Below are 24,202 nucleotides of genomic sequence, written 5' to 3'. Positions count from 1 at the left end.
ATTGAGCTAGCCAAACGTTCATAACGTCTGCATCTACTCCTGCAATAGGTCTGTCACCTAGCGGTGCATCAAGGACATAATTCTTCTGTGCAGCAATGAGGATAAACCTCATATCATGGATCCAATCCACATCATTGCTACTAACATCTTTCAACTTAGTTTTCTCTAGGAACATATAAAAATTAAACGGAGCAACATCGCGAGCTATTGATCTACAACATAGATATGCTAATACTACCAGGACTAAGTTCATGATAAATTAAAGTTCAATTAATCATATTACTTAAGAACTCCCACTTAGATAGACATCCCTCTAATCATCTAAGTGATCACGTGATCCATATCAACTAAACCATGTCCGATCATCATGTGAGATGGAGTAGTTTCAATGGTGAACATCATTTATGTTGATCATATCTACTATATGATTCACGCTCGACCTTTCGGTCTCAGTGTTCCGAGGCCATATCTGTTATATGCTAGGCTCGTCAAGTTTAACCTGAGTATTCCACGTGTGCAACTGTTTTGCACCTGTTGTATTTGAACGTAGAGCCTATCACACCCGATCATCACGTGGTGTCTCAGCACGAAGAACTTTCGCAACGGTGCATACTCAGGGAGAACACTTATACCTTGATAATTTAGTGAGAGATCATCTTATAATGCTACCGTCAATCAAAGCAAGATAAGATGTATAAAAGATAAACATCACATGCAATCATAATATGTGACATGATATGGCCATCATCATCTTGTGCCTTTGATCTCCATCTCCAAAGCATCGTCATGATCTCCATCGTCACCGGCATGACACCATGATCTCCATCATCTTGATCTATATCAATGTGTCGTCACATGGTCGTCTCGCCAACTATTGCTATCGCATAGCGATAAAGTAAAGCAATTATTTGGCGCTTGCATCTTATGCAATAAAGAGACAACCATAAAACTTTTGCCAGTTGCCGATAACTTCAACAAAACATGATCATCTCATACAACAACTCATATCTCATCACGTCTTGACCATATCACATCACAACATGCCCTGCAAAAACAAGTTAGACGTCCTCTACTTTGTTGTTGCAAATTTTACGTGGCTGCTACGGGCTTATCAAGAACCGTTCTTACCTACGCATCAAAACCACAACGATAGTTTGTCAAGTTGGTGCTGTTTTAACCTTCGCAAGGACCGGGCGTAGCCACACTCGGTTCAACTAAAGTTGGAGAAACTGACACCCGCCAGCCACCTGTGTGCAAAGCACGTCGGTAGAACCAGTCTCGCGTAAGCGTACACGTAATGTCGGTCCGGGCCGCTTCATCCAACAATACCGCCGAACCAAAGTATGACATGCTGGTAAGCAGTATGACTTGTATCACCCACAACTTACTTGTGTTCTACTCGTGCATATAACATCTATGCATAAAACCAGGCTCGAATGCCACTGTTGGGGAACGCAGTAATTTCAAAAAAATTCCTATGCACACGCAGGATCATGGCGATGCATAGCAATGAGAGGGGAGAGTGTGTCCACGTACCCTCGTAGACCGAAAGCGGAAGCGTTAGCACAACGTGGTTGATGTAGTTGTACGTCTTCACGATCCGACCGATCAAGTACCGAACGCACGGCACCTCCGAGTTCAGCACACGTTCAGCCCGATGACGTCCCTCGAACTCCGATCCAGCCGAGTGTTGAGGGAGAGTTTCGTCAGCACGACGGCGTGGTGATGATGATGATGTTCTACCGACGCAGGGCTTCGCCTAAGCACCGCTACAGTATTATCAAGGTGGACTATGGTGGAGGGGGGCACCGCACACGGCTAAAAGATCAAACGATCAATTGTTGTGGCTCTAGGGTGCCCCTGCCCCCGTATATAAAGGAGCAAGGGGGAGGTGCGGCCGGCCAGGAGGGGCGCGCCAGGTGGAGTCCTACTCTCACCGGGAGTAGGACTCCCTCCCTTTTCCTAGTTGGATTAGGAGTGGAGGGGGAAAGAGGAGGGAGAGAGGAAGGAAAGGGGGGCGCCGCCCCCCTCTCCTTGTCCTATTCGGACTAGGGGGGAGGGGGCGCGGCCCTACCCTGGCCGCCTCTCCTCTTATCCACAAAGGCCCACTATGGCCCATTAAGCCCCCGGGGGGTTCCGGTAACCCCTCGGTACTCCGGTAAAATCCCGATTTCACCCGGAACACTTCCGATATCCAAATATAGACTTCCAATATATCAATCTTCATGTCTCGACCATTTCGAGACTCCTCGTCATGTCCGTGATCACATCCGGGACTCCGAACAACCTTCGGTACATCAAAACATATAAACTCATAATATAACTGGCATCGAAACGTTAAGCGTGCGGACCCTACGGGTTCGAGAACTATGTAGACATGACCGAGACACGTCTCCGGTCAATAACCAATAGCGGAACCTGGATGCTCATATTGGCTCCCACATATTCTACGAAGATCTTTATCGGTCAGACCGCATAACAACATACGTTGTTCCCTTTGTCATCGGTATTTTACTTGCCCGAGATTCGATCGTCGGTATCTCAATACCTAGTTCAATCTCGTTACCGGCAAGTCTCTTTACTCGTTCCGTAATACATCATCCCACAACTAACTCATTAGTTGCAATGCTTGCAAGGCTTAAGTGATGTGCATTACCGAGAGGGCCCAAAGATACCTCTCCGACAATCGGAGTGACAAATCCTAATCTCAAAATACGCCAACCCAACAAGTACCTTCGGAGACACCTGTAGAGCACCTTTATAATCACCCAGTTACGTTGTGACGTTTGGTAGCACACAAAGTGTTCCTCCGGTAAACGGGAGTTGCATAATCTCATAGTCATAGGAACATGTATAAGTCATGAAGAAAGCAATAGCAACATACTAAACGATCGAGTGCTAAGCTAACGGAATGGGTCAAGTCAATCACATCATTCTCCTAATGATGTGATCGCGTTAATCAATTAACAACTCTTTGTCCATGGTTTGGAAACATAACCATCTTTGATTAACGAGCTAGTCAAGTAGAGGCATACTAGTGACACTCTGTTTGTCTATGTATTCACACAAGTATTATGTTTCCGGTTAATACAATTCTAGCATGAATAATAAACATTTATCATGATATAAGGAAATAAATAATAACTTTATTATTGCCTCTAGGGCATATTTCCTTCACTGTGTTCTTTCCTTTTGCTGGAGTATTTCCCAAAATGAACAACCAAAAATATGCAGACCTAATTGAAAGGTATCGAGTTGTCCAATCCTCATGAACGGAAACGTCACCAGGACCATATTCGGCCAATATCTAAAGGTTTTAGATACCTTTCAATTAGGTTTGCGTCATAGAGATGCGTTAACAATTTCAGAGAAAGATATCAGAGTTTGCCCTACATTGTTTGGATCCCTTTCTTATGCACCGTACATGAAAGATAACATAGTTGCCCAATATCAACCATACAATTGCCTAAAATCATGTATCAAGATGCCCAGTTCTCATGAAGGGGAGCATAACCAGGACCATATTTCGACCAATATCTAAAGGTTGTAGATACCTTTCAATTAGGTTTGTGTCATAGAGATGCGTTAAAAATTTCAGAGAAAGATACCATAGTTTGCCCTACACTGTTTCGATCCCTTTCTTATGCACCGTACATGAAAGATAACATGGTTGCCCACAATCAACCATACAATTGCCTAAAAGCATGTATCGAGTTGCCCAATCCTCATGAACGGAAGCATCACCAGGACCATATTTTGACCAATATCTAAAAAAATTAGATACCTTTCAATTAGGTTTGTGTCATAGAGATGCGTTACGAATTTCAGAGAAAGATACCACAGTTTGCCCTATACTATTTGGATCCCTTTCTTATGCACTATACATGAAAGATAATATAGTTGCCCACAAACAACCATACAATTTCCTAAAAGCATGTATCGTGTTGCCCAATCCTCATGAACGGAAGCATCACCAGGACCATATTTCAACCAATATTTAACGGTTTTAGATACCTTTCAACTAGGTTCGTGTCATAGAGATGCATTAAGAATTTCAGAGAAAGATACCAGAGTTTTCCCTATACTGTTTGGATCCCTTTCTTATGCACCGTACATGAAAGATAATATAGTTGCCCACAATCAACCATACAATTGCCTAAATGCATCTATCGAGTTGCCCAATCCTCATGAACAGAAGCATCACCAGGACCATATTTCGATCAATATTTAAAGATTTTAGATACCTTTCAATTAGGTTTGTGTCAACAATTCAAAGCAACTCAATTAAAAGTAACTTAGTACTGAATTATCCCCGGGCGAGTGATGTGGTCTTGACCCAAGTAGGTATACTCACGACGGACGTTTATAGTGACTCCGGTATGTGATAGCGTTATCTGACCTTGCCAGTGGCACAGTCAACGACTAGTACGATGAGAAGGTCGTGATAGTTACCTCTATGGTCCGGACCGATGAAGAGTTGTGATACGATGTAGTAGAAGATGTACTCGTATGACGTACAAGTGGTTGCTAATCCCCATTTCCTATGAACTTGCTTGATATAGAGAGGGCCATGTGACGACGCGGTGCGCAACAGAGCGATGCCGTGGTTCCGAGGGGCGATGCTCACTTCATTTTGAGGTAGTAGTGGTGGTCGTCGCAAGAGGTACGAGTAGTGTGCTGTAGTGATCATCGATTCATCGTAGAGGAGGTTGTGAGGGACACGATTCAGCATACGCCTCAAAAGGGAGGGACACGAGGGACGTAGTCTGGCATCGGGGCCGTTATATTGGTCGGCCTGGCTCCCGAGCAACGGTGCCAATGAGCGATAAGCTAGGTGACCAGATGGATCATCCGGCGAGGGGGCGTTCGACACGGTACACTAGGCAGTACGCGGACGAATCGGTTGATGAGGGTTTGGCGACCGGCGGCGACACAACAAGCTAGGCAGCACGAGCAGTTGCAAGTGTGTGAGAAAACGTAGCAAAGAAGCAAGCTAGCACACGCGTGTGCTAGGCATCATTGAGCAGCTACTTTGCCATACACGCGTACTAGATGGCTTAGCTGTTGTGATGGATGGATGTGGATGGATGCATGCATGGCGGGTGAGGGTGCTGATTGTGCCTGCTAGCAACACGCGCATCACGCGGAGCAGTTTTGGCCGTTCTGTTCGAGGCGCCTGTGAGGGAGGGTGCGCTCGAATCAACGAACCAGCGCAGCCGCGCTCCGTAGCCGGGTCAAAAAAAAATTTGATGTACAGCTTTAGTTTTGGGGTTGGGGCCTATAGAAAAAGGGTCTGTCTAGGACACATCTAGATGTGACAAGCTGATGTCCACTCTGTTTGTGGTCTATTTTTTTTAGTTTTTTTCTATTTCTTGTTGTTGCATTATACATTGTGGGAGCTTAGATGTGACATCCTTAAATAACATCTAGATGTGAATTAGACAAACTGATGGAAAAAACACGCCTGAAATGGGATGTGAAAGTGGGCTCATTTTATTCTCGGGTTGAGCTGGGCTGGGCAAATCAATCGGTCCAATCACACACCCCTAAAAAACAATCGATCAGATCACACGGCCGAACAACGATCACGCGCGCGCCGGACACCGGAGCGGACGGCACGGGTGCCAAACAGTGGCACGGACGCGTGGGCTCACGCTGTGCAGCGAGTGAACTGGCCAACGTTACATCGAACCGACGCTGGCCGCACTGGACTTCTTTTTTTTTTTCCCAATTTCTGATCGGGACAGCACGATCAACGCGCTCCGGTGTCCCAACGAACCAAGCCCGCACTGCCGATCGCGAACGAGCGACTCCACCGCCACCGCCACCCTGCGGCGGCCCACGACGTCTCTTCTGCGTTTCGCGGCCAGACAGATGGCCGGAAGGTGAGGCCGATCGCCTGCCGGTGGCGGCGGAGGTGACTGGGGTTATGGAGGGCGGTGGCGCTGGCGGGGAGGTGGATGCGGACGCGCTGGAGTACACGCCGACGTGGATCGTCGCGGGGGTCTGCTCCCTCATCGTGACCATCTCCCTCGCCGCCGAACGATGCCTCCATTACCTCGGCAAGGTGACCCGGCCAACCCCAGTCTCGCCGATGATCTCCCCTTGCCTCGATGCGCTTAATACGGAGTGCATGCATGCAGACGCTCAAGAGGAAGCACCAGAAGGCGCTCTTCGAGGCCCTCCTCAAGGTGAAAGAAGGTACACAGTAGCATTCACCTTTTCTTCAGAGTTTCAACAGCATTTCTCATTGCAGAATGTTCATCTCCCCTCTGCTCCCTTTATCCATCTTATTGATTGCAAAATGAGGGGGTAGCTCAGGGCTCGTTCGTTCACCGTCTCATTTGGCCTCAATCAGATGAGAACAAATGGTGCCTTCTGCATAAGCATGAGCTGCATTTCCAGTTTCAGACTGTCTTTGGGTGTGATGATGATGCAGAGCTGATGCTTCTGGGGTTCATCTCTCTGCTGATGACGGTGTCGCAAGACGTGATCCAAAGGACATGCATCCCTCCCAGCTGGACCAACTACTTGCTGCCCTGCAAGAAGATGGAGGAGCATTCTGTTGCCGCTCTCGGCGGTCGCAGGCTGCTTCCTAGGAATGCGCCGCGGTCCGACCATTGCAGAAACAAGGTGAATGGGCCGTTAGTTTGAAGAGTCACCTTTTGTTTAATTATGCACTTCATAATTAATACATACAATTTCACTCTAATTCAGGTTATGCTAGTGCACTATAGAAATATATAACATATGTTTGCAAGTTGCTAACTACGGATGTTACCTTGCTCACTGAATTTTAAAAGTGGGTGCGCACAAAGACAAAGAGTGCTATATGACTTTAACCCCAGTTCTTCCAACATATAAAAGATGTGCAATGCTGGAATGATCCTAGGTAACCTTGTGCTAACTCCGGTTTTTTGTGTTGGCAGGGAAAAGTTCCTTTGCTGTCGCTCGAAGCGTTACATCAGTTGCATATTTTCATTTTTGTTCTGGCCATCACCCATGTGATTTTCAGTGTTCTGACCATGGTTTTAGGAGGCGCCAAGGTCAACTTTCATAACACCGGTTTTGGTTTAGTGTTTTTATAACTCCACTAATGATTGATTTTGTTTGCAAGTTAACTTGAACACTCTTCTATTGCTCAGATTCGCCAATGGAAACAATGGGAGACTGAAATTCATAAAAACAATGCAGGAAACGGTCGGTTGCTGCCCCACATTTTGATCTAATCGATACCTTTACTTTAGAAATAATTTAATGCTAGAAATGTATGCATATTTAAGGAAAAATAGGCTGCCTAGTTATGGCTTATGCAATCCTGTGGAACTGCAGGACCTAAGAAGTTGACCAACGTTCAACAATTTGAATTTATCAGGGAACGTTTTAATGGTGTTGGCATGGAGTCTACGGTGTTGAGCTGGATGGTAAGAAATGCATCCCATAATCATGGTTTTCAGTCAAACACCACGTATCCTCTTCATACGAACATATCTATATTTTTTGCTAAACCTGCCCTACTAATCAGAACATTCCTTCAGCATTCTTTTGTTAAGCAGTTTTATGCGTCAGTCACTAAATCGGACTACGCGACCATGCGACTCGGTTTCATCATGGTAAAGATGATAGTTCAACAGCATGCTGACACTCCATGCTCTTCATCTGTGAGAATTAACAGGAGCTCATTTTCTCTGCAGACGCATTGCCGAGGAAACCCAAAATTTGGCTTTCACAGATACATGGTGCGGGCTCTGGAGGCTGATTTCAAGAAGGTAGTTGGCATAAGGTAATCCAAACTCAGAAATTATGTTTTTGATAATTCCCAGGTCGATGTTTCGGGTGAAAATTCTCAATTCCTGGGTTCATTTAGCAGTAGCTGTTGAGCAGCGCAACCGGGTGGCCTGATCAATTTTTTTACCATTGCTACATTTAGGTGGTACCTGTGGATATTCGTGGTGATATTCATGTTGCTGAACGTCAATGGTAAGTTGCAATCACATTGCCATTTCCAGTGTTTACAACTATTGCAGCATCGTATACCACTTGCTGATTGACCTGCAGGCTGGCACACCTACTTCTGGATCTCCTTCCTTCCTCTCATCGTAAGTGTCCCTGAACCCCAGCACGCATGTCAAAGTGTGAATTTCTGTAGATAAGCCTCCTTGTGCTGCTGCTGCTGCTGCTGCTGCTTGCAGCTGCTGCTGGCCGTGGGCACGAAGCTGGAGCACGTGATAGCTCAGCTGGCGCACGACGTCGCGGAGAAGCACTCGGCGATCGAGGGCGACCTGGTGGTGAACCCGTCGGACGAGCACTTCTGGTGCGGTAAGCCGAGGGTGATCCTCTACCTGATCCACTTCATCCTCTTCCAGAACGCCTTCGAGATCGCGCTCTTCTTCTGGATCCTCGTAAGTGTCCTCTGCAAAGTACATATCAGTAGAAGAGAAAAGAAGAGAGGATGGATGCTAGTGACTAACTGTGTCTCTGTTGGGTTTTCCTTTTGCCATTTGCAAGACCACCTACGGCTTCAACTCGTGCATCATGGACCACGTCCCGTTCATCGTGCCGAGGCTCGTCATCGGGTGGGTGGCAATCCATCGTCTCACTCTTCTCATTATGAAGAAAAAGAAGCAAGCAAACAGCCATGTTTTTCAAGTTCAGGCTCAAAGACAGCTGTTGGTTTTGCCCTTTGCTTGCAGGGTCGTCATCCAGCTGCTGTGCAGCTACAGCACCCTGCCGCTGTACGCGATCGTGGCGCAGATGGGGACCTTCTTCAACAAGGAGATCTTCGACGAGCACATCCAGCAGGGGCTGGTGGGGTGGGCGCAGAAGGCCAGGATGAGGACAGAGTTATCCAAGGATGCTGCTGCCGCAGCCGCGGCCGGACCCACCAGGCACGGCGCGTCCTCCCGGCTGGAGATGCTGCGGCGAGCCGCCGCCATGATGCAGTGCCGCCGCTCACTGCCAAGGTAGATTGAAGTGTCATGTATCAGTAAGACACAATCTAGCGGGAACGGCAACTGGTTACACCTCAGGAGAATGATATAGGCTTGGTTTTGCTTTAGTAAACTGCCAAAGAGCAACAAGTGTATAGTACTTATAGCTGATAATAGTACAAGATACCAGTATCACATTTTTTTTACTACAGCTCAGCGGGTAAAACCCTGGAGAAGCACCAGTACAACAACCAAAACTGACAACGGAAATATACTCGTACGACTAGCGAGTCCGCTCGGCGCACTCAAGACCGCACCAAACCTTCTTGAGATCTCCAACCAGAAACAAGCAGGACCAACCAACCTTTCACCATTGGCAGGCTTGCCTCTGGATCTTGGAGTTCATGGTGCCCTTGCCCTTATCCTTGTAAGCGTTCCTCGAGTTGAGGGGCCTTCTACGCCCGAGGGCGGCTGCCATCGCCCTTTTCCTTTGCTTGTTCAGCTGCTTTGTCAGCAATGCGTCATCTTCATCCTCGGTATCCTCAGACGAGTCATCGTCGTCGTCGCCTCCTGATTCGGCTCCCTTAGGGTCCACGATGCCATCGTCGGCTGGATCTGTCGATTTGTTCTCGCCACTGGGACTTGTGCTTGTTGCATGCTGCAAGGTAGATCAGCAGAAGTAAGCAATATCCATTGATAAGTTTGTCTAGTCAGTCAAATGAATATATTACTAACCTCTTTAGATAAAGTTTCATGTTTATCTGAATCCATCACAACAAGATCAGGCACACCTGCAGGGTCCTGAACAATATCCACCAAAACATACTTCAAAAACTAGTAACTGAGAAAACTGAATCTGCTGGATGACAGTTTGGCAGTGGGCAAAGCTTGGCGACAAATTTAAATTAGAAAAATATTTAGATGCAGATCAATACCTGGTCTACTATTTTCAAGGAACTGATTTCAGCAGACACGGCATCGCCACCTTCACTATCCTGTTCTGATGTTGAATCCTCATCATCTGAGCCGGAATCGTGTTCTTCAGCATTCTCATCAATGAACTGTAATCACGTGAAAGGAAGAGAAGGTCAGCACTCACCAGGATCTAATTATCGATATTCAATGTAAAATTAATACGACTGCACATGACAAGGAACACTCCATTTTTATCTAAAACTTTAACATAATTTTGTGATCTAATAATGTTATTGCCTTCAAAAAGTGCATTGTCACAAGATCCCCATATGGTCACGCCCCCATTATCAACATTAACCAAATGACAATACTTCTGCCGTTATAGTAAAATCTTATAGATCTTCAAAATGACAAACTCATCAATATGAGTTTTGCACCAACATCTGACCCACCTTTTCTATCTCAACTTGCTCTTTTTTGGTGAAGCCACTGGCAGCTAGTTCTTTGTCCAAGGCACCAGAAGACTTTTGAATGGACAGAAAGGACGGCCTGCCACTGTCATCATCATCAGTTTCAGAACCATCTTGTCCACCTTTCTCTGTAAGATTGAACCTGATACAAAAGGAAGACAAAGCTTAATAATAAAATCAGTTGTAATGGATAAGATGGTATTTTTATATTACACTCTGTAAGGTGATACCTTTTGTTGAAGAACTTGTAGATACACCCAATATCTCGATCAAAATACCTGCAAAAACAAACCTCATGAATATTGAACAGAAAGCAGTCCCCTGTTAGGCTTTAGCTATTAGAATATGCTACATACATCTGGGCATTCCGGTGCGAAACAGATACCATCTGTGGGAAGTCGATCATCGTAACAGTTTCATCATCGTCAATCTGCAGAACATCAATACACATGAAGGATAAAATATAGGGTAAAGATACTGACAAATCAAAAAACTTCAGTTATGCTTGTTGAAGAATTAAATACTGAAAACACCATTCTGTTCAACTCGAAATGGCAGTTTAAAGGCATGTGTTTTGTTTCGTACACATGGCAAACCTTGATAAAGGTTACGATCCAAAATCACTATATTTCTCTCTGAAACCTCCAAAACCACTGACATCAGAGCATACTTCAAAGAAGCAGCACCGAGAAAAACATAATTGGTTCATAAACATGATGCAGAAACTACAGAATCTAAAACATTGCAAAGGCAAATACAAGAAAGAGAGAAACGAAGAATGAACAAGCTGACTTATCCAAGTGTAATGATGATAAGAGAGGGTAAAAGTAGTACCATGATATTGAATTCATTAAAATCACAATGTATCAGCCCATGCTCCGCCAAACGAATTACAAGACCAAGAATTTTGTCAAAAACATCATCTGGATTTTGCAATTCTCTTATCTGAACACTGCATAACAGAATGCAACGCCTATGTCAGTCTCTGCGTAAAGGGAAAAAGACTCATGAATAAAATTAAAATTCATTTACAGGAATGTCAACTTACAGTGGATATCCCGGCACAAGTGACATAATCACACAGTGCCGATTGCAGTCCACCGCTGTGGGAACAGGGAATCCATGGTCTCCTAAAGCCTTCAAGTGGAATGAGAAAACAATATAAGAGTGTTAAACAATTAAGCAGTTAGACAGATCAAAATTTAAGAAAAGTATAGCCATGCAAAAACCTTCATAAAAGCAAATTCCTTGAGGGCCGCCAGTCGTGATAAGTACAGCCAGTTAAAGCTCCTCCGGTGGGCTAAATAGTCACGCTTTGATTTGACAGCCCTAAAAGATGTCCTACCCAACCTATGAAGCTTCATGGCCAACACTGTTCCATCCTCCGTGGCAACCTCAAATATATCTATAAGAAAAATAAACATTCCACATAAAGCACTTGACATTTGCTAGGTACAATCTAGGATTCGATATGGCATTGCCATGGATTATGATAATCTAGTTTGGTTGGGCTGTGTTTACATGATTGGGTGTTTAGAACTTTAGTTAGCTGTTCTTTTTCTTAATCGAGTTGTAAACTGATATGTCATCACAGATAGTATATAACAGAACATGCAAGGACAAGCAGTGACTCGCATGTTTCACAATGTCTTTCTTGTGCAACTTTAAAATATAAGTAAAGCACAGGATAACAACCATAAACTGAGGCAAAATATATAAAATGAGCAGGAAATCAATAATCCATGTACCTGACTCTTTTCCAACACCGATTTGGCGACCAACCGAAGCAAAGACTCCACGATTAACCAAAGTTTTTATGGCGAGGAAGTCATACCCAAGGTATGTGAGCCGAAACCCATCATCTATAACCAAAAAAAGGAAAAGCACCTATGATAATCCAGATATACATCTAAGCATAAAATGAAGCAAGGTTCGACATCAATGACTCACATTTTTTACAATCATGGTGCACCAGTTTGTTCTTCAACAGATTCCGCAGCACTTTATATGTGCCTCCATGCCTAAATCCACAAAGAATTATAATACACTCACCAAGATAACGTAGAGATCTATTAAACCAAACAATATAATCCATTTAAAAATGGTTTCCAAAGAATACTGAGCTCTAACACAGAGAGAACCTAAGTTGTTTTAAGCCGTGGTCTCGGACCTCGACTTTTTCAACACGCAGTGGACATTACATTACTGCAGCCCAAAGTTCTGACAGTGAATTCCAACTTCGTTTTAATCAACGGTTATGTATACAACTATTGATATTGTGCATCACAAATTGCAAAGGTGCAAAGCTTAACCGAAACACTATGTGAAGTTCAGACCCAACGATTAACCTTAAATGACAGCCCACGAGCTATCATATCAACTCGGCTGAGAACGCTAATCACCATCCCCACACTTGGCAGCTAAATACACCTACCACAGGCATCAATTTCCCAGACCACATACAGCAAAATTCACAGCAGAGCATGCGTCACAACTCACTTCAATCCGGCGATGCGGTCGACGAGCTCCGCGGGCACGATCTCGTGCTGCGAATCCAAAAGCAAAACCGAAGCGTCAGCGCGAAACAGTCTCACATGGCGTCGGGTGGAGGCTTTGCTGAGGTGTAGGGTTTAAGGCCTTACGTTGCGCATGCCCATCTCGCAGGCGGTGAGGACGCGGAAGTCATCCTTGGAGAGGTAGCGGAGGGCGTTCACGTCGAGCTTCATGGTCTCCTCCTCGCAGCGGCTGACGGGAGTGGCAGGCGAGCGAGCGGGCTGGCTGGCGGCGCTAGGGCTAGATGGAGAGGAGGAGGTGGTCGCGGAGGAGGAGGCGGCGGCTTGGAACGGCGGTGGGGGAGGACGAAAGCGGCGGTGGACGGGCGGTGACTGGGATGGTGGATGGGCTCGGCGGCGTCCTGGACTCCTGGCGGCTAGGGTTGGTGTGAGGCGAGACACCACGAGTGTAGTGGGCCGGCCCACTCTGACGATAAGCGCAGCGCTGCTTGAGCGGTTTTCGTTGTTCGGTTTTCCTGTCTGTTTTAGCCCGATAACCGGCTGTCGAATCTTTTTTACATTTTACATACTAAAAATCCCTTAAAAAATAAATAAAGATGTTAACATTTTTTGAAGGATTCCCAAAAACTGAAAAATGAAATACTCACAATATGAAAAGATTCCTTAATTTTTAAAGATATTTGCAATTTTTAAAAATGTTGTGAATTTTTTAAAAATATTCACTGTATATTAAAATATATATAAATTGTCCAAATACGTTGGCATGTTTAAAAACAATTTGAATTGCATTTCATAAAATTTATTGTGTTATTGTAAAATTCATGGTGTGTATAAAAATGTTCATAAATTCTAAAAATCACAAAAACATAAAGTTCTAAAACAATTAAATGGGGAAAATAGTCATGATCAGTAAATAGAAAAAAATGGGGAAAAAGAAAAGGATGAAATAAGTCCGAAGTAACCGAGAAAAGCCCAAAGGAAGTGGCGGAGAAAAAAACTAGTCAAGAAGGAATTTTTTTTTTGCGGGTTAGTGAAGATGGAATAAAGAAAGAAAGAAGAATAAAAAGTACGTAAATGGAAGCGGAAAAACCAACAAACCAAAGAAAAGGAAAAAATGAAGTAAACCATGAAAACCAGAAAAGGAAAGATGAGCCAGAATTGTTGAAACGAAATGAAACTGCTTCCGAGTCACTTCTCGAGTTGGTCTGTCCCAAATGAAGTAAACCATGTGTGTTTTTCGAGCAATTTGACACAATAAGCATCAAATAGGGAATTTCCTATGCCAAATCACTAGTTAACCCTCGAAATGAAAAAAATACTAGAGTTGTAAGGTGGATGGGACTGGGCTTCATCGGTTAGGTAAATATAGTACTTGCACTAATAAAGATAACGGGTTCTCTTAAAAATGATAGAAAAACTAAGGGTGCCCTTCCTTCAAAAAGAGATTGCCTACAACTTAGACATCTTAAAAAACAATTTTATTCATCAAATACAAAATATTGCGTTGGATCGAAAAAACTGAAAATACAATTACAAAAAAGATTTCTTATGCAACTAAAGCTGCATCAAAGTTCCTTGATGTCGTTACCTCTAACTTCATCTTTTGCATTTTCACTTTTTTTAAGCCCTCGACGAAATAGGAGAAGACTAAACCTGCATAAGCTAGACTAACCTCAAATGTTTTAATAAGCCTGGTGAACCATCCATCCCGGTAAGTAAGAACAGAAGATCGTTGAATGCATTGTGATCGGAGACACACCCTTTGCAAGCTAGATTATCAAACCGTTGCACGTTGTTGTATTGCCAGGGAAGAAGATCAGGCGAATAACCATTGACAGATCGAAGCGCCGAACAATAACCCAACGGGTTACAGATATGTCATTTCGTGGGACAAAAGCACCACAAACTCCATGATGTGTTTTTCTTGGCCATGAGACCACATCAGGACAGATAGTTAGAGTGAGCCTTTTATTATATGTGACGTTACCTCCATCATTGAGACATCATCACCATAGACATAAAACTAGCATCGAGAAAAAAAATAGACTACAACCCAATGGTGATATGTGGTTCCTCCCATCTTTTGGTGCCGATGTGGCCGCCGGAGACTAGGGGGCCAATGAAAACACGGGCGATGAAATTGAGATTCTATCACTCCTATGGCTAAGGTTTATCTCTTATGGGTTATGCTTCTTTCCAAAATCACAATTGATTGGATCAAGCAACGACCAACCTCAATATGTTACATCTAGAAAAGTTTATGTATTTTTTATTTGACGACCCGCCCTCTCTCACGCTGGCATTGTCTTGTCGCCTATTCCAGACACCATCGTTGTCAGTCATGTTATTGCCTCGATCATCCATCTATCTTTTGGGGGACATGTATCTTCTCCAGTGCTGGCGTCCCACCTCCCATCCCTACCTACACACCACGAACCCAACCCATCATCCTCGCACCCACCATTTTCCTCAACTTCTCGTCATCATTGGCGTTCGGTTCACGATCAAGGATGACTTGGCTGAGGATATCCTTAACCATGTTGTTGGGGATATCCATTTTTTGCCGTCTGGTTGTTAGGGATTAGGAGAGTTGGATAACCACATTTTAGTGTTTGGTTGGAAGGATAAGAGCTGGCTAGGGATAGTCATTTTGTGTGTTTGGTTGACAGGATCAAGAATGGATGATTGTTGTAGTGACCATGGTTGAAGTAGTGAGATTGTAACCGTAATTATGGCAACACACACACACACACACACACACACACACACACACACATTGATTTTGAAATTTATATCTAAACTTCAACATCACAGCCCAACATAACCTATCGGAACAACAGTTCCAAAAACAGGAATGGAAGATGAACTTCCTTCATAATCCAACATCATAAACAAGTTGCAACTATTACATGCAATAGTTAAACTAGTACATACTTGAGAGAAAGATACGGAACAGTACATTATCTAATCGTGTTGGTTGGATATAAAAGTGTCCAGACCGTCTGATCTGGACATTTACGAACGATTAGGTGTTCCACGTTGAAGTCGCTCAAATTTTGCGAGCTGGCGTTGAGCCTGATCGCGCTTTATACAGAAAAGAGAAAGGCAGTCACCTGCCGTCTAAGAAATTGCGTAGAAAACTGCCGATCATGTTCGTTGGATGGCACCAAGGTTACGTTTCCAGGCGAACGTCCTCCTTTCTCTTGGGCATATACTTTTTGGCGCCGTCAAGTCACTGTCAAAGAATGTGACTAAAAATAAAGAGCATAAAGTGCAGTACTAAAGACTTTCGACGAGAAATTTGCAAAAAAGAAAAAGGTACTCTAGACGAATCGTCTTGGATACATATGGTCAGGCTTCTGATGTCACTAGCACATATCAGCATGCGCATGATATATTTTCGAAGACGAACTATTCTCGTACATGGCGATTCTTCTTCTTCTTCTTCTTCTGAGTAAGATTCTTCTTCTTTCAGTTTACGCAATTTGCGTGCTCTCGAAAAAAGTTATGCATAAGATTTATTGATTTGCTGGTCACTTGCGATTGTCTTCACTGTGCAAAGTCCATGCGACACGCACGCACACTTTTCAGACGCTTGAAACCCCGAACACGCAGACGAGATGACAGCTCAGCATGCATGCATACACGCTTAAGCCCGTGCGTGCAAGCTGACGTCGTCGCTCCAATCTTCAGTCGAGTCGCCTACTGCAATCAGCACGTGTTCTTCCCTACCAACACATGCTGTCTCCCCCAATTAATCAGCCAATTAGATTAACACGCCACCAACAACCGTGTGGGTTCGCGATCGATGACGACGATGCGTCGGCGCTCATCCATGCGTCCCGAAGTAGAAAGCGGCGGCGACAGGGAAGGCACACCGATGCCGCGCCGTACGCATGCCCCCGGACACTGAACCTGCACGCGGGCAAGCTGTCGGACGGCCGGCGGCGACAGATCGGGAACGGGAAAGGCGACCGCCGACTGCACGCACTTGGTCAGGTGCGTCGTCCCCTCAACCAACACGTCTTAATGCGCCGCTAATCCGTCCCGCCGCACTTGGAATTCCATGCTCCCCACATGCATCCACTGGCTCCTCCACATACGCTGCACCTGCTGCCCCGAGATCTGGACGTCAACAGCCCCGGCCGCACGCGATCTCCGACCCGATCTCGCCGTACGGAGCCGCGACCCGGTGCGTGTGCTTGCATGGGAACGGGGGTACGATCATCCGAGGTTGGGCGTGGCTGGGGGTGGAGACCAGGGAGGGAGCCCGAGTCCAGTCAAAACATGCAGCAGCTTAGCCATCACGTTGTTCAACGAACCTGCCCCGAAGCAAGCAGCCGCCCCACTTTGATCCTACTCCTACTAGTACTAATAAAGCCGTTGAACAACCACCAGCTCGATCCCCCCTTCTATTGCTCGCAGCCTCCTTCCTCTCTCAGACGCACAATCCATCGCAGCCTCCTCCCTCCTCCGCTGAAGCCGTGCCGCGGCTACGACGAGCTCGTCCGACTGGCCGGCCGGAGAGTCCCTCGTCGCATAGTCTAACCATCGGAGGAAGTGGTCCGTCAGTTGGTCTGAGCTTCTCATACGATCCCTGTGCCTACAAGGATGGAGAGGAGAGCGGCGAGGGGCACCTCTGATCACCGTAGGCGAATGCAGATGCCGCCGGCGCCGGTGGGGCAGAAGCAGCAGCAGCCGCAGCGCCGCGGGGGGCCGAAGAGCTGCCAGAGAACGCCGCCGCCGCCGGGCTGCTTCACCATCCAGCTGCTCATGGTGTTCCTCTGGGTGGCCGCGTCGCTCGCCTTCCTGCCCCTCGTGCTCCCGCCGCTGCCCCCGCCGCCGCTCTCGCTGCTGCTCGTGCCCGTCTGCCTGCTCGCCGTCCTCGCCGCGCTGGCCTTCGTCCCGCTCGACGCCCACAACAACGTCGTCGTCGGCGGCTCGTCTTGTTTGTAGGGAGGCTGCATTTTTTTTTCTTTTCCGTGTCGGTCAGAGCTGGCTGTTACCAGATCTAGCCTGTAGTACAAACTGTGAACCTTTTTTTAAGATTAGAATTATTAGGATTAATTAAGAGAGGACTACTTTTTGACTTTGTAATCACTTGAACTCCGGCAATGTCAATTGAGACCTCACGGTATTTATGCTTATCAAGTCGAATCCATAAATCATTCGTTGAAACAAGAAAGAAAATACTCCGTGTGTCCAATAATATAAGACCATTTTGTAAGCTATGTTAGAATGCAAACCGGACACCGCATCCGTTGACAGAGAGAGGATCAGTTCACGGACATGGATGTGGGAGCCGGCCATCCAAAACTACCCGAATACATCGGCCCCCAACTTTTTAAAAAAAAAATCTACATACATCCGCACGTTCAAAATAGCCGTATATCTTAGCTAACAAAATGTTCAAATGCAACAGTAGTTCTAATTTAAATATTACACCTCAACAATGTTGTCCTCTTTAACCGTCCAGAGATGCTTAATCAGATCTATCTTCAGTTATTCATGGGTTGCTCGATCCCGAATTTGTTGATGTATTTCAATAAATTCATCAAATGTGGCCGGATTTTGATCTAGAAGTTCAATAGGATCATCCATGTTCTCAAATTCAAGACCTACGGCGGCATCCACGGTCATGTTGTGTATGATCACACAACATGTCATCACCTCCCACAAGGTCTTTGGATCCCATTGTTTAGCAGGTCCAAAAACAATTACAAAACGTACCTGCAGAACTCCAACTGCACTCTCAACATCCTTTCTAGCCGCTTCTTGCTTTTGCGAAAAGTGGGACTTTTTCTGACCAATTGGGTCAGAGATGGTCTTGACAAAGGTAGCTCACGAAGAATAGATACTGTCAACCAGATAGTAGCCCATGTTGTATTCATGCCCATTGACAGTATAGTGGCAAGGAGGGTCCCTTTAGTCACCCTGGCAAACAATGGTGATCGCTGCAACACATTGATGTCATTGTGAGACCTGGGCATGCCAAATAAAGAGTGTCAAATTTAGAGATCTTGTGATGCAAGTGCTTTAAGAATGATGGTGGACTTCTTAACATGACCTTGATATTGCCCTTGTATAGCTTTTGGGCAGTTCTTCCATCTCTGTCGTGGATTTATCACGGCAGATGTCCTAGTGTGAGGACTTAGTCGTGAGGCCAACACATCTATGTGGTAGCTTGAGAGGGGTTGATCAGGACGAGAGACGCAACACATAAGACAAGGATTTAGACAGCTTCGGGCCCCGGGAAACATCATCTGGTAATAACCCTACATGCTGTTTGTGGCTAGGTCTCATTATGCTCATGAGGGAGACGCCGTAAATCCGGCTCTCCTCTCTTTGTGTCTAGCCTTAATGATTCTTTTCTTGCCCTCCTCTTGGGGTGCCCCGCCCCTCCTTATATAAGTTGAAGGGGCGGGTTACATGTAGAGTCAAACTCGGATTAGGACTTAATCTATTTTGACGTCTTACCATGGGCTTCTCTCCATGGGCTTCTTAACGTCTTGGGCTTCTTAACGTAAGCCGGCTTACAATCTGGCTTAACTGTCTGGCTTAACTGTCCAGCTTACATGACTGTGACTGCCAGCTTACAATGCTTGACTGTGTCTGCCGGCTTACATGACTGTGTCTGCCGGCTTAACCTGCTTAACTGTTCCCGCCGGCTTAACCTGCTTAACTGTTCCCGCCGGCTTATAGTCTGCCGGGTCACCAATGAAACATCAAATCCCAGCCGGATTATATCTCCGGCCGGGTCACACCGCGGGGTATATCCCTGACATTAGCCCCCAGTTTAATTTGGATTCATCCATGTTAAGCTGATCCTGTAAAACAAACACAAGAACAATTTTGACAGATTATGCTCTGGGTTAAGAACTCTTGTAAGCCGGCACCTGATCATCCTTAAGTCCTTGTCATTTCCTTCTTGTGGGAAGTCCGGGTCAATATACCAGCTTCATAATCAATTTGCTGACATTGATTTCTCACAGAAAAATATTGTGAAGAATATTGGCCTTGAAATACTCATCTGATTTTCAGCCGGCTTGAAGATGTAGATCTCCATTATATTCATATCACTTGTAGCCCCCAAGGGCCGGGTCATTATGCAATAATGAGCAAGGACTTTGTAAATATGATCATGTATACTTGAGCAGCAACGTGTAGCCCCCAAGGGTCGGCTCAGTAAGATAATACTGAGCTGGGACTTTGTATATAATTCATTGATAATAACATCATATGATGTAATCTCCACCATGGGGCTTGAACCCACATCCATAAGGTTAAGAGCTTTGTACTCTACCAACTGAGTAGTGGATCTTTCAATATAATGGACTGAGGCTTGTGTACCTTGAATTTTTGACAGGAGCAATTGGTAGCCCCCAAGGGTCGGCTCATTACAACGGGATGAGTCGGGTCTTCAATAAGTTGATCAAAAAATGACTTTACATTAGCCCCCAAGTGCCATGGTGCATGCTGGCAGTGACATGGGACTTGCATATTTGATGTAATCTCAATTTGAATAATGTAGCCCCCAAGTGCCGGGTCGTAAGCCTACAGTGACTCGGGACTATTCCCTCCATTGTAAAAATAAATCATGTCCATTAATAAAATAATAACCATTGCGCTGAAGCGACTTTGAAGACCTCCATCATAATATTGGCTATTGATAACCATAATAAAAATCCAGCCATGTTGGCTATTAAAGATTTGAATAATATAATCCGGTTTGGAAAACCAGTTCCTGTGATATTGAATCGTACTGCCGGTTTAGGATACCTGTGCAGTAAGGGTGATAACCCAATCTTTAGAAGTCAAAACTTCCAAATGTTTATGATTTTCATATGATGGCGACTTATCATCCAAAGTCAAGCCGGGTTAATCGAAACCACATATATGCTTCCGATATGAACAAAAAGTCTCAAGACAAACCCAAAAGACTGTTTAAAAAAAACTTAAGTCAAACAAAGAGAAAAAAGCGAGGCCTCTGATTCGAATACGATCAATAAGCCGGACCAAAAGGGGTTAAGCTAGGATTTGAATACGATCGGGAAGCCCCCTAGTGGTCTTGGCGTTGCGCTGATCAAGAGGGTACCGACAGCTATGTTCTTTTTGGTTCGAATACGACCTATGTTTGAACAGGAAGCCCCCAAATGACCTTGAGAGTTTTTTAACGACTCTGATTCGAATACGATCAAAGTCGGACCCAAAAGGGGTTAAGCTATGATTCGAATACGATCAAGAAGCCCCCTAGTGGGTTTGGCATTGCGCCGATCAAGAGGGTACCGACAGCTATGTTCTCTTTGGTTCGAATACGACCTATGATTGAACAGGAAGCCCCCAAGTGATCAATAATATGGTAAGCCAATAAGGCAGGATACCCATGTTTGAACCGCGCATCATGGAGACAGGTCCTCTTCGGCAACCTTTAACTTTTTGCAAGAGATAAATTCTTCTTGAACCGGGATTTTGAACCGGATATTGAGAGCTTCAGAGCTTTGTGGGAAATAGATTTTCCCTTGAGCCGGATTTTGAACCGGATTTGAGAGCTTCGAAGCTTTGTGGTAGATAAATTTCCCTTGAACCGGTTTTTAAACTAGAATCTTCATTTAGAGCCGGAAATTTTCTGACGGCCTTTAAATTTTCATCAATATGGCAGCAGCCTCCGGAACCGGGTTATCTTCCCTCCAATGATCCGGAGTTCTTGAGCCTGCTGAATCTGGCAAGATTTGTTGAGTCATGTCATTGTAGCCCCCCGAGTCTTAAGACTACTCGAGGAGTTGGCTTGAGACTCTCCATGCTTGACCATGATATGACCAGTGGATTGCTGGAATATGTTGAATCTCGGCGGGTTATAATTGACCCTGTCCTTTGACCCATTCGGTGTAAGCAAGGGCCATAGCTTGATGGCCTCTTTTGTAATGATGACTTGTTCTGCATAAGAAATTGCACAAACGAGAGTAATTGTTCTTGAAGAAAATAAAAATGTATCAATAAAAAGTGATTGGACAGCTTTCACCTGATTTGTCTGGACGAAAAATGAGTCGTATATAGCGTCCATAGATCACCTGCAGTAACTTTAAGTGCAATTTAACCACTCTCTCATGGCTGCGGTGGAGGTGGCGGCTTAAGCGCGGAAACCGGACGGCTCAGAAAAATCCTCCAGGTAATTATTTTTAGCGCTTTGACCACTTTGACTTTCTTTCCAACCAGTCTCTCTTATCCCTTTCTTCACAAGGAGTCGGGTGGCTCAGCAGCTCGAGGAGAACCATGGCGGGTCAAGGCAGCAGAGTCGGATGGCTCGACGGAGGCGAACCCAACTTAATGGCAACAGGACTTGGCGGAGACGAGAAGCGACTCAGGACGTGGGGACGGCGACTCCGGCGAAGCGGGGCGGCTCACGGATGATGCCGGTGAAGCGGGTTGCACCCCGCGGTGTGGCGACTCAGGGCGCCGAGAGGCCGCGGGAGACAGCGACCGCGGTGGCGACTCAGGCGCGGCCGGCTTGACGAGGCGGTGCAGCGGCTCATAGCATGGAGGCTCATCAGGCGAGTGGGGCCGCATCAGCTCGCGGCAGAAACGGCGAAGCGAGGGCGCTCAGATCAGAAACGGATTGGAAACAACAACGTCATCGAAGCAGCGTTTTAGCGATTCGGAGTAGAGGTGCGGTGGGTTGGATCAAAGTTGAGTGAGACCGCGGCGGCCCGGTGCGTCCGCGGCCGAGTAAGCCCGTGGTGGCTCAATGCTAGCCGGCGCAGACGACTTGAAGTGGCGGCTCAAGGCCGTGGTGGCTCGGCGACTCACCACAGGGGTAAAACGACGGTAGAGGTGCGGACGACTTGAATGGAGCAAGGCGTAATGACCGGCTCGCGAGCAGAGGCCGCGGTGGTTCAGCGGCAGAGACAAGGCCGTAGGAACGACGATTTAGACAACTTGACAGCAATCCGGCGGACTCAGAGGCCAGCGGGTTGAGCGGTATGAGGTAGAGACGGCCAGCGGCTCGAGGCGGAGGTATCTTGGCGGTTCACAGCGAGTCTGCAGCAGCGACTTGCGGCAGTTGCGGGGCCGGCCCGGCGCTGGCGGCTCTCGGCGCATCCGTGGCAGAAGGGGCAAGGCACGGTAGGTCGGAGTTAGGTGATTTGAGCGGCGCTGTGGCTGAGGCGATGCGGCAAGGCGGCGGCCTCTTGCATGTAGCGCTGGGCCATGCTGTTCGGCCAGTTTGCAGGCAAAGAAGATGGTCGCTGAAGCTCGACGAAGAGGCAGCGACCCGGAAGTGTTCGCGGCAGGCTGTTTGAGGTGGTGCGATAGCAAGGGTGCTGCCGGCGGGGGAGGCCTCGGCGCGGTAGCTCGCCACAGAGGTGGCGAGTGGTGGCTTGGTGCAGCCAAGGCGAAGGAGCGAGGCCAAGACGAAAGTAAGGGCAGCTTTTGCAGAGGCGGCTCAAAACACTGGCAGAAAAAACGACGGCGGCCTGAACCGACTCGACGCGAAGTCCTCCTGGTGACTCAGAGCGAGGCCGAAGCGGCGACGGCAAAAACCGGCCGGTTCGAAGGCGGGCCTGGCTCGCAGGAACGACGGCGGCTCGGAGCGGGCGGCTCAACGGCGGCGAGCCGGGCCGGCGAGGCACGAACAGCCCGTGATGGAGACAAACGGGGCGGCCCAAGGCGGACGGTGAAGCTCGGCGACTCGTGATACGTCTCCATCGTATCTACTTTTCCAAACACTTTTGCCCTTGTTTTGGACTCTAACTTGCATGATTTGAATGGAACTAACCCGGACTGGCGCTGTTTTCAGCAGAATTGCCATGGTGTTATTTATGTGCAGAAATAAAAGTTTTCGGAATGACCTGAAACTCCACGGAACTTATTTTTGGAAAATATTAAAAATACTGGAAGAAGAATCCACGTCAGGGGGGCCTCCACCTGTCCACGAGGGTGGGGGCGCGCCTGCCCCCTAGGCGCGCCCCTGCCTCGTGGGCCCCCTGTTGCTCCACCGACCTCAACTCCAACTCCATATATTCGTGTTCGGGGAGAAAAAATCAGAGAGAAGGATTCATCGCGTTTTACGATACGGAGCCGCCGCCAAGCCCTAAACTCTCTCGAGAGGGCTAATCTGGAGTCCGTTCGGGGCTCCGGAGAGGGGAATCCGTCGCGATCGTCATCATCAACCATCCTCCATCACCAATTTCATGATGCTCACCGCCGTGCGTGAGTAATTCCATCGTAGGCTTGCTGGACGGTTATGGGTTGGATGAGATTTACCATGTAATCGATTTAGTTTTGTTAGGGTTTGATCCCTAGTATCCACTATGTTCTGAGATTGATGTTGCTATGACTTTGCTATGCTTAATGCTTGTCACTAGGGCCCGAGTGCCAT

General features: G+C 46.5%; 3 protein-coding genes across 4 annotated transcripts; 2 read left to right on the top strand and 1 right to left on the bottom strand.

The window, feature by feature from the left end:
• Positions 1-5,685: 5,685 nt before the first annotated feature.
• Positions 5,686-8,988, top strand: LOC123080100 (MLO-like protein 1). Of its 2 annotated transcripts, XM_044502978.1 has the most exons (13): positions 5,706-6,067; positions 6,144-6,201; positions 6,440-6,633; positions 6,930-7,046; positions 7,146-7,200; positions 7,333-7,424; positions 7,539-7,613; positions 7,695-7,783; positions 7,931-7,980; positions 8,059-8,099; positions 8,193-8,402; positions 8,509-8,576; positions 8,694-8,988. In XM_044502978.1, the coding sequence occupies exons 1-13, from the start codon at positions 5,930-5,932 to the stop codon at positions 8,965-8,967; spliced, it is 1,461 nt and encodes a 486-aa protein (XP_044358913.1). In that variant the 5' UTR covers positions 5,706-5,929; the 3' UTR covers positions 8,968-8,988. The 2 variants fall into 2 exon arrangements, with proteins under 2 accessions (XP_044358914.1, XP_044358913.1); XM_044502979.1 differs by having other exon boundaries at positions 5,686-6,067; positions 8,509-8,988.
• Positions 8,989-9,034: 46 nt separating this feature from the next.
• On the bottom strand, positions 9,035-13,260 carry LOC123080098 (serine/threonine-protein kinase rio2). The gene is made up of 13 exons (XM_044502977.1): positions 12,958-13,260; positions 12,815-12,861; positions 12,266-12,336; positions 12,064-12,177; positions 11,545-11,720; positions 11,364-11,452; positions 11,150-11,267; positions 10,672-10,745; positions 10,546-10,593; positions 10,298-10,457; positions 9,866-9,991; positions 9,666-9,731; positions 9,035-9,588 (listed from the first exon to the last, which is right to left on the bottom strand). The coding sequence occupies exons 1-13, from the start codon at positions 13,039-13,041 to the stop codon at positions 9,298-9,300; spliced, it is 1,464 nt and encodes a 487-aa protein (XP_044358912.1). The 5' UTR covers positions 13,042-13,260; the 3' UTR covers positions 9,035-9,297.
• Positions 13,261-16,932: 3,672 nt separating this feature from the next.
• On the top strand, positions 16,933-17,975 carry LOC123080101 (protein AUXIN-REGULATED GENE INVOLVED IN ORGAN SIZE). Its single transcript, XM_044502980.1, has one exon. The coding sequence runs from the start codon at positions 17,440-17,442 to the stop codon at positions 17,782-17,784; it is 345 nt and encodes a 114-aa protein (XP_044358915.1). The 5' UTR covers positions 16,933-17,439; the 3' UTR covers positions 17,785-17,975.
• Positions 17,976-24,202: the final 6,227 nt, after the last annotated feature.

The sequence above is a fragment of the Triticum aestivum genome, chromosome 3D (assembly GCF_018294505.1).
Source record: "Triticum aestivum cultivar Chinese Spring chromosome 3D, IWGSC CS RefSeq v2.1, whole genome shotgun sequence".
In the NCBI taxonomy this organism is placed as follows: Eukaryota; Viridiplantae; Streptophyta; class Magnoliopsida; order Poales; family Poaceae; genus Triticum; species Triticum aestivum.
Note: the sequence above shows the minus strand (reverse complement) of the source record. Positions and strands in the feature narration are given on the sequence as shown.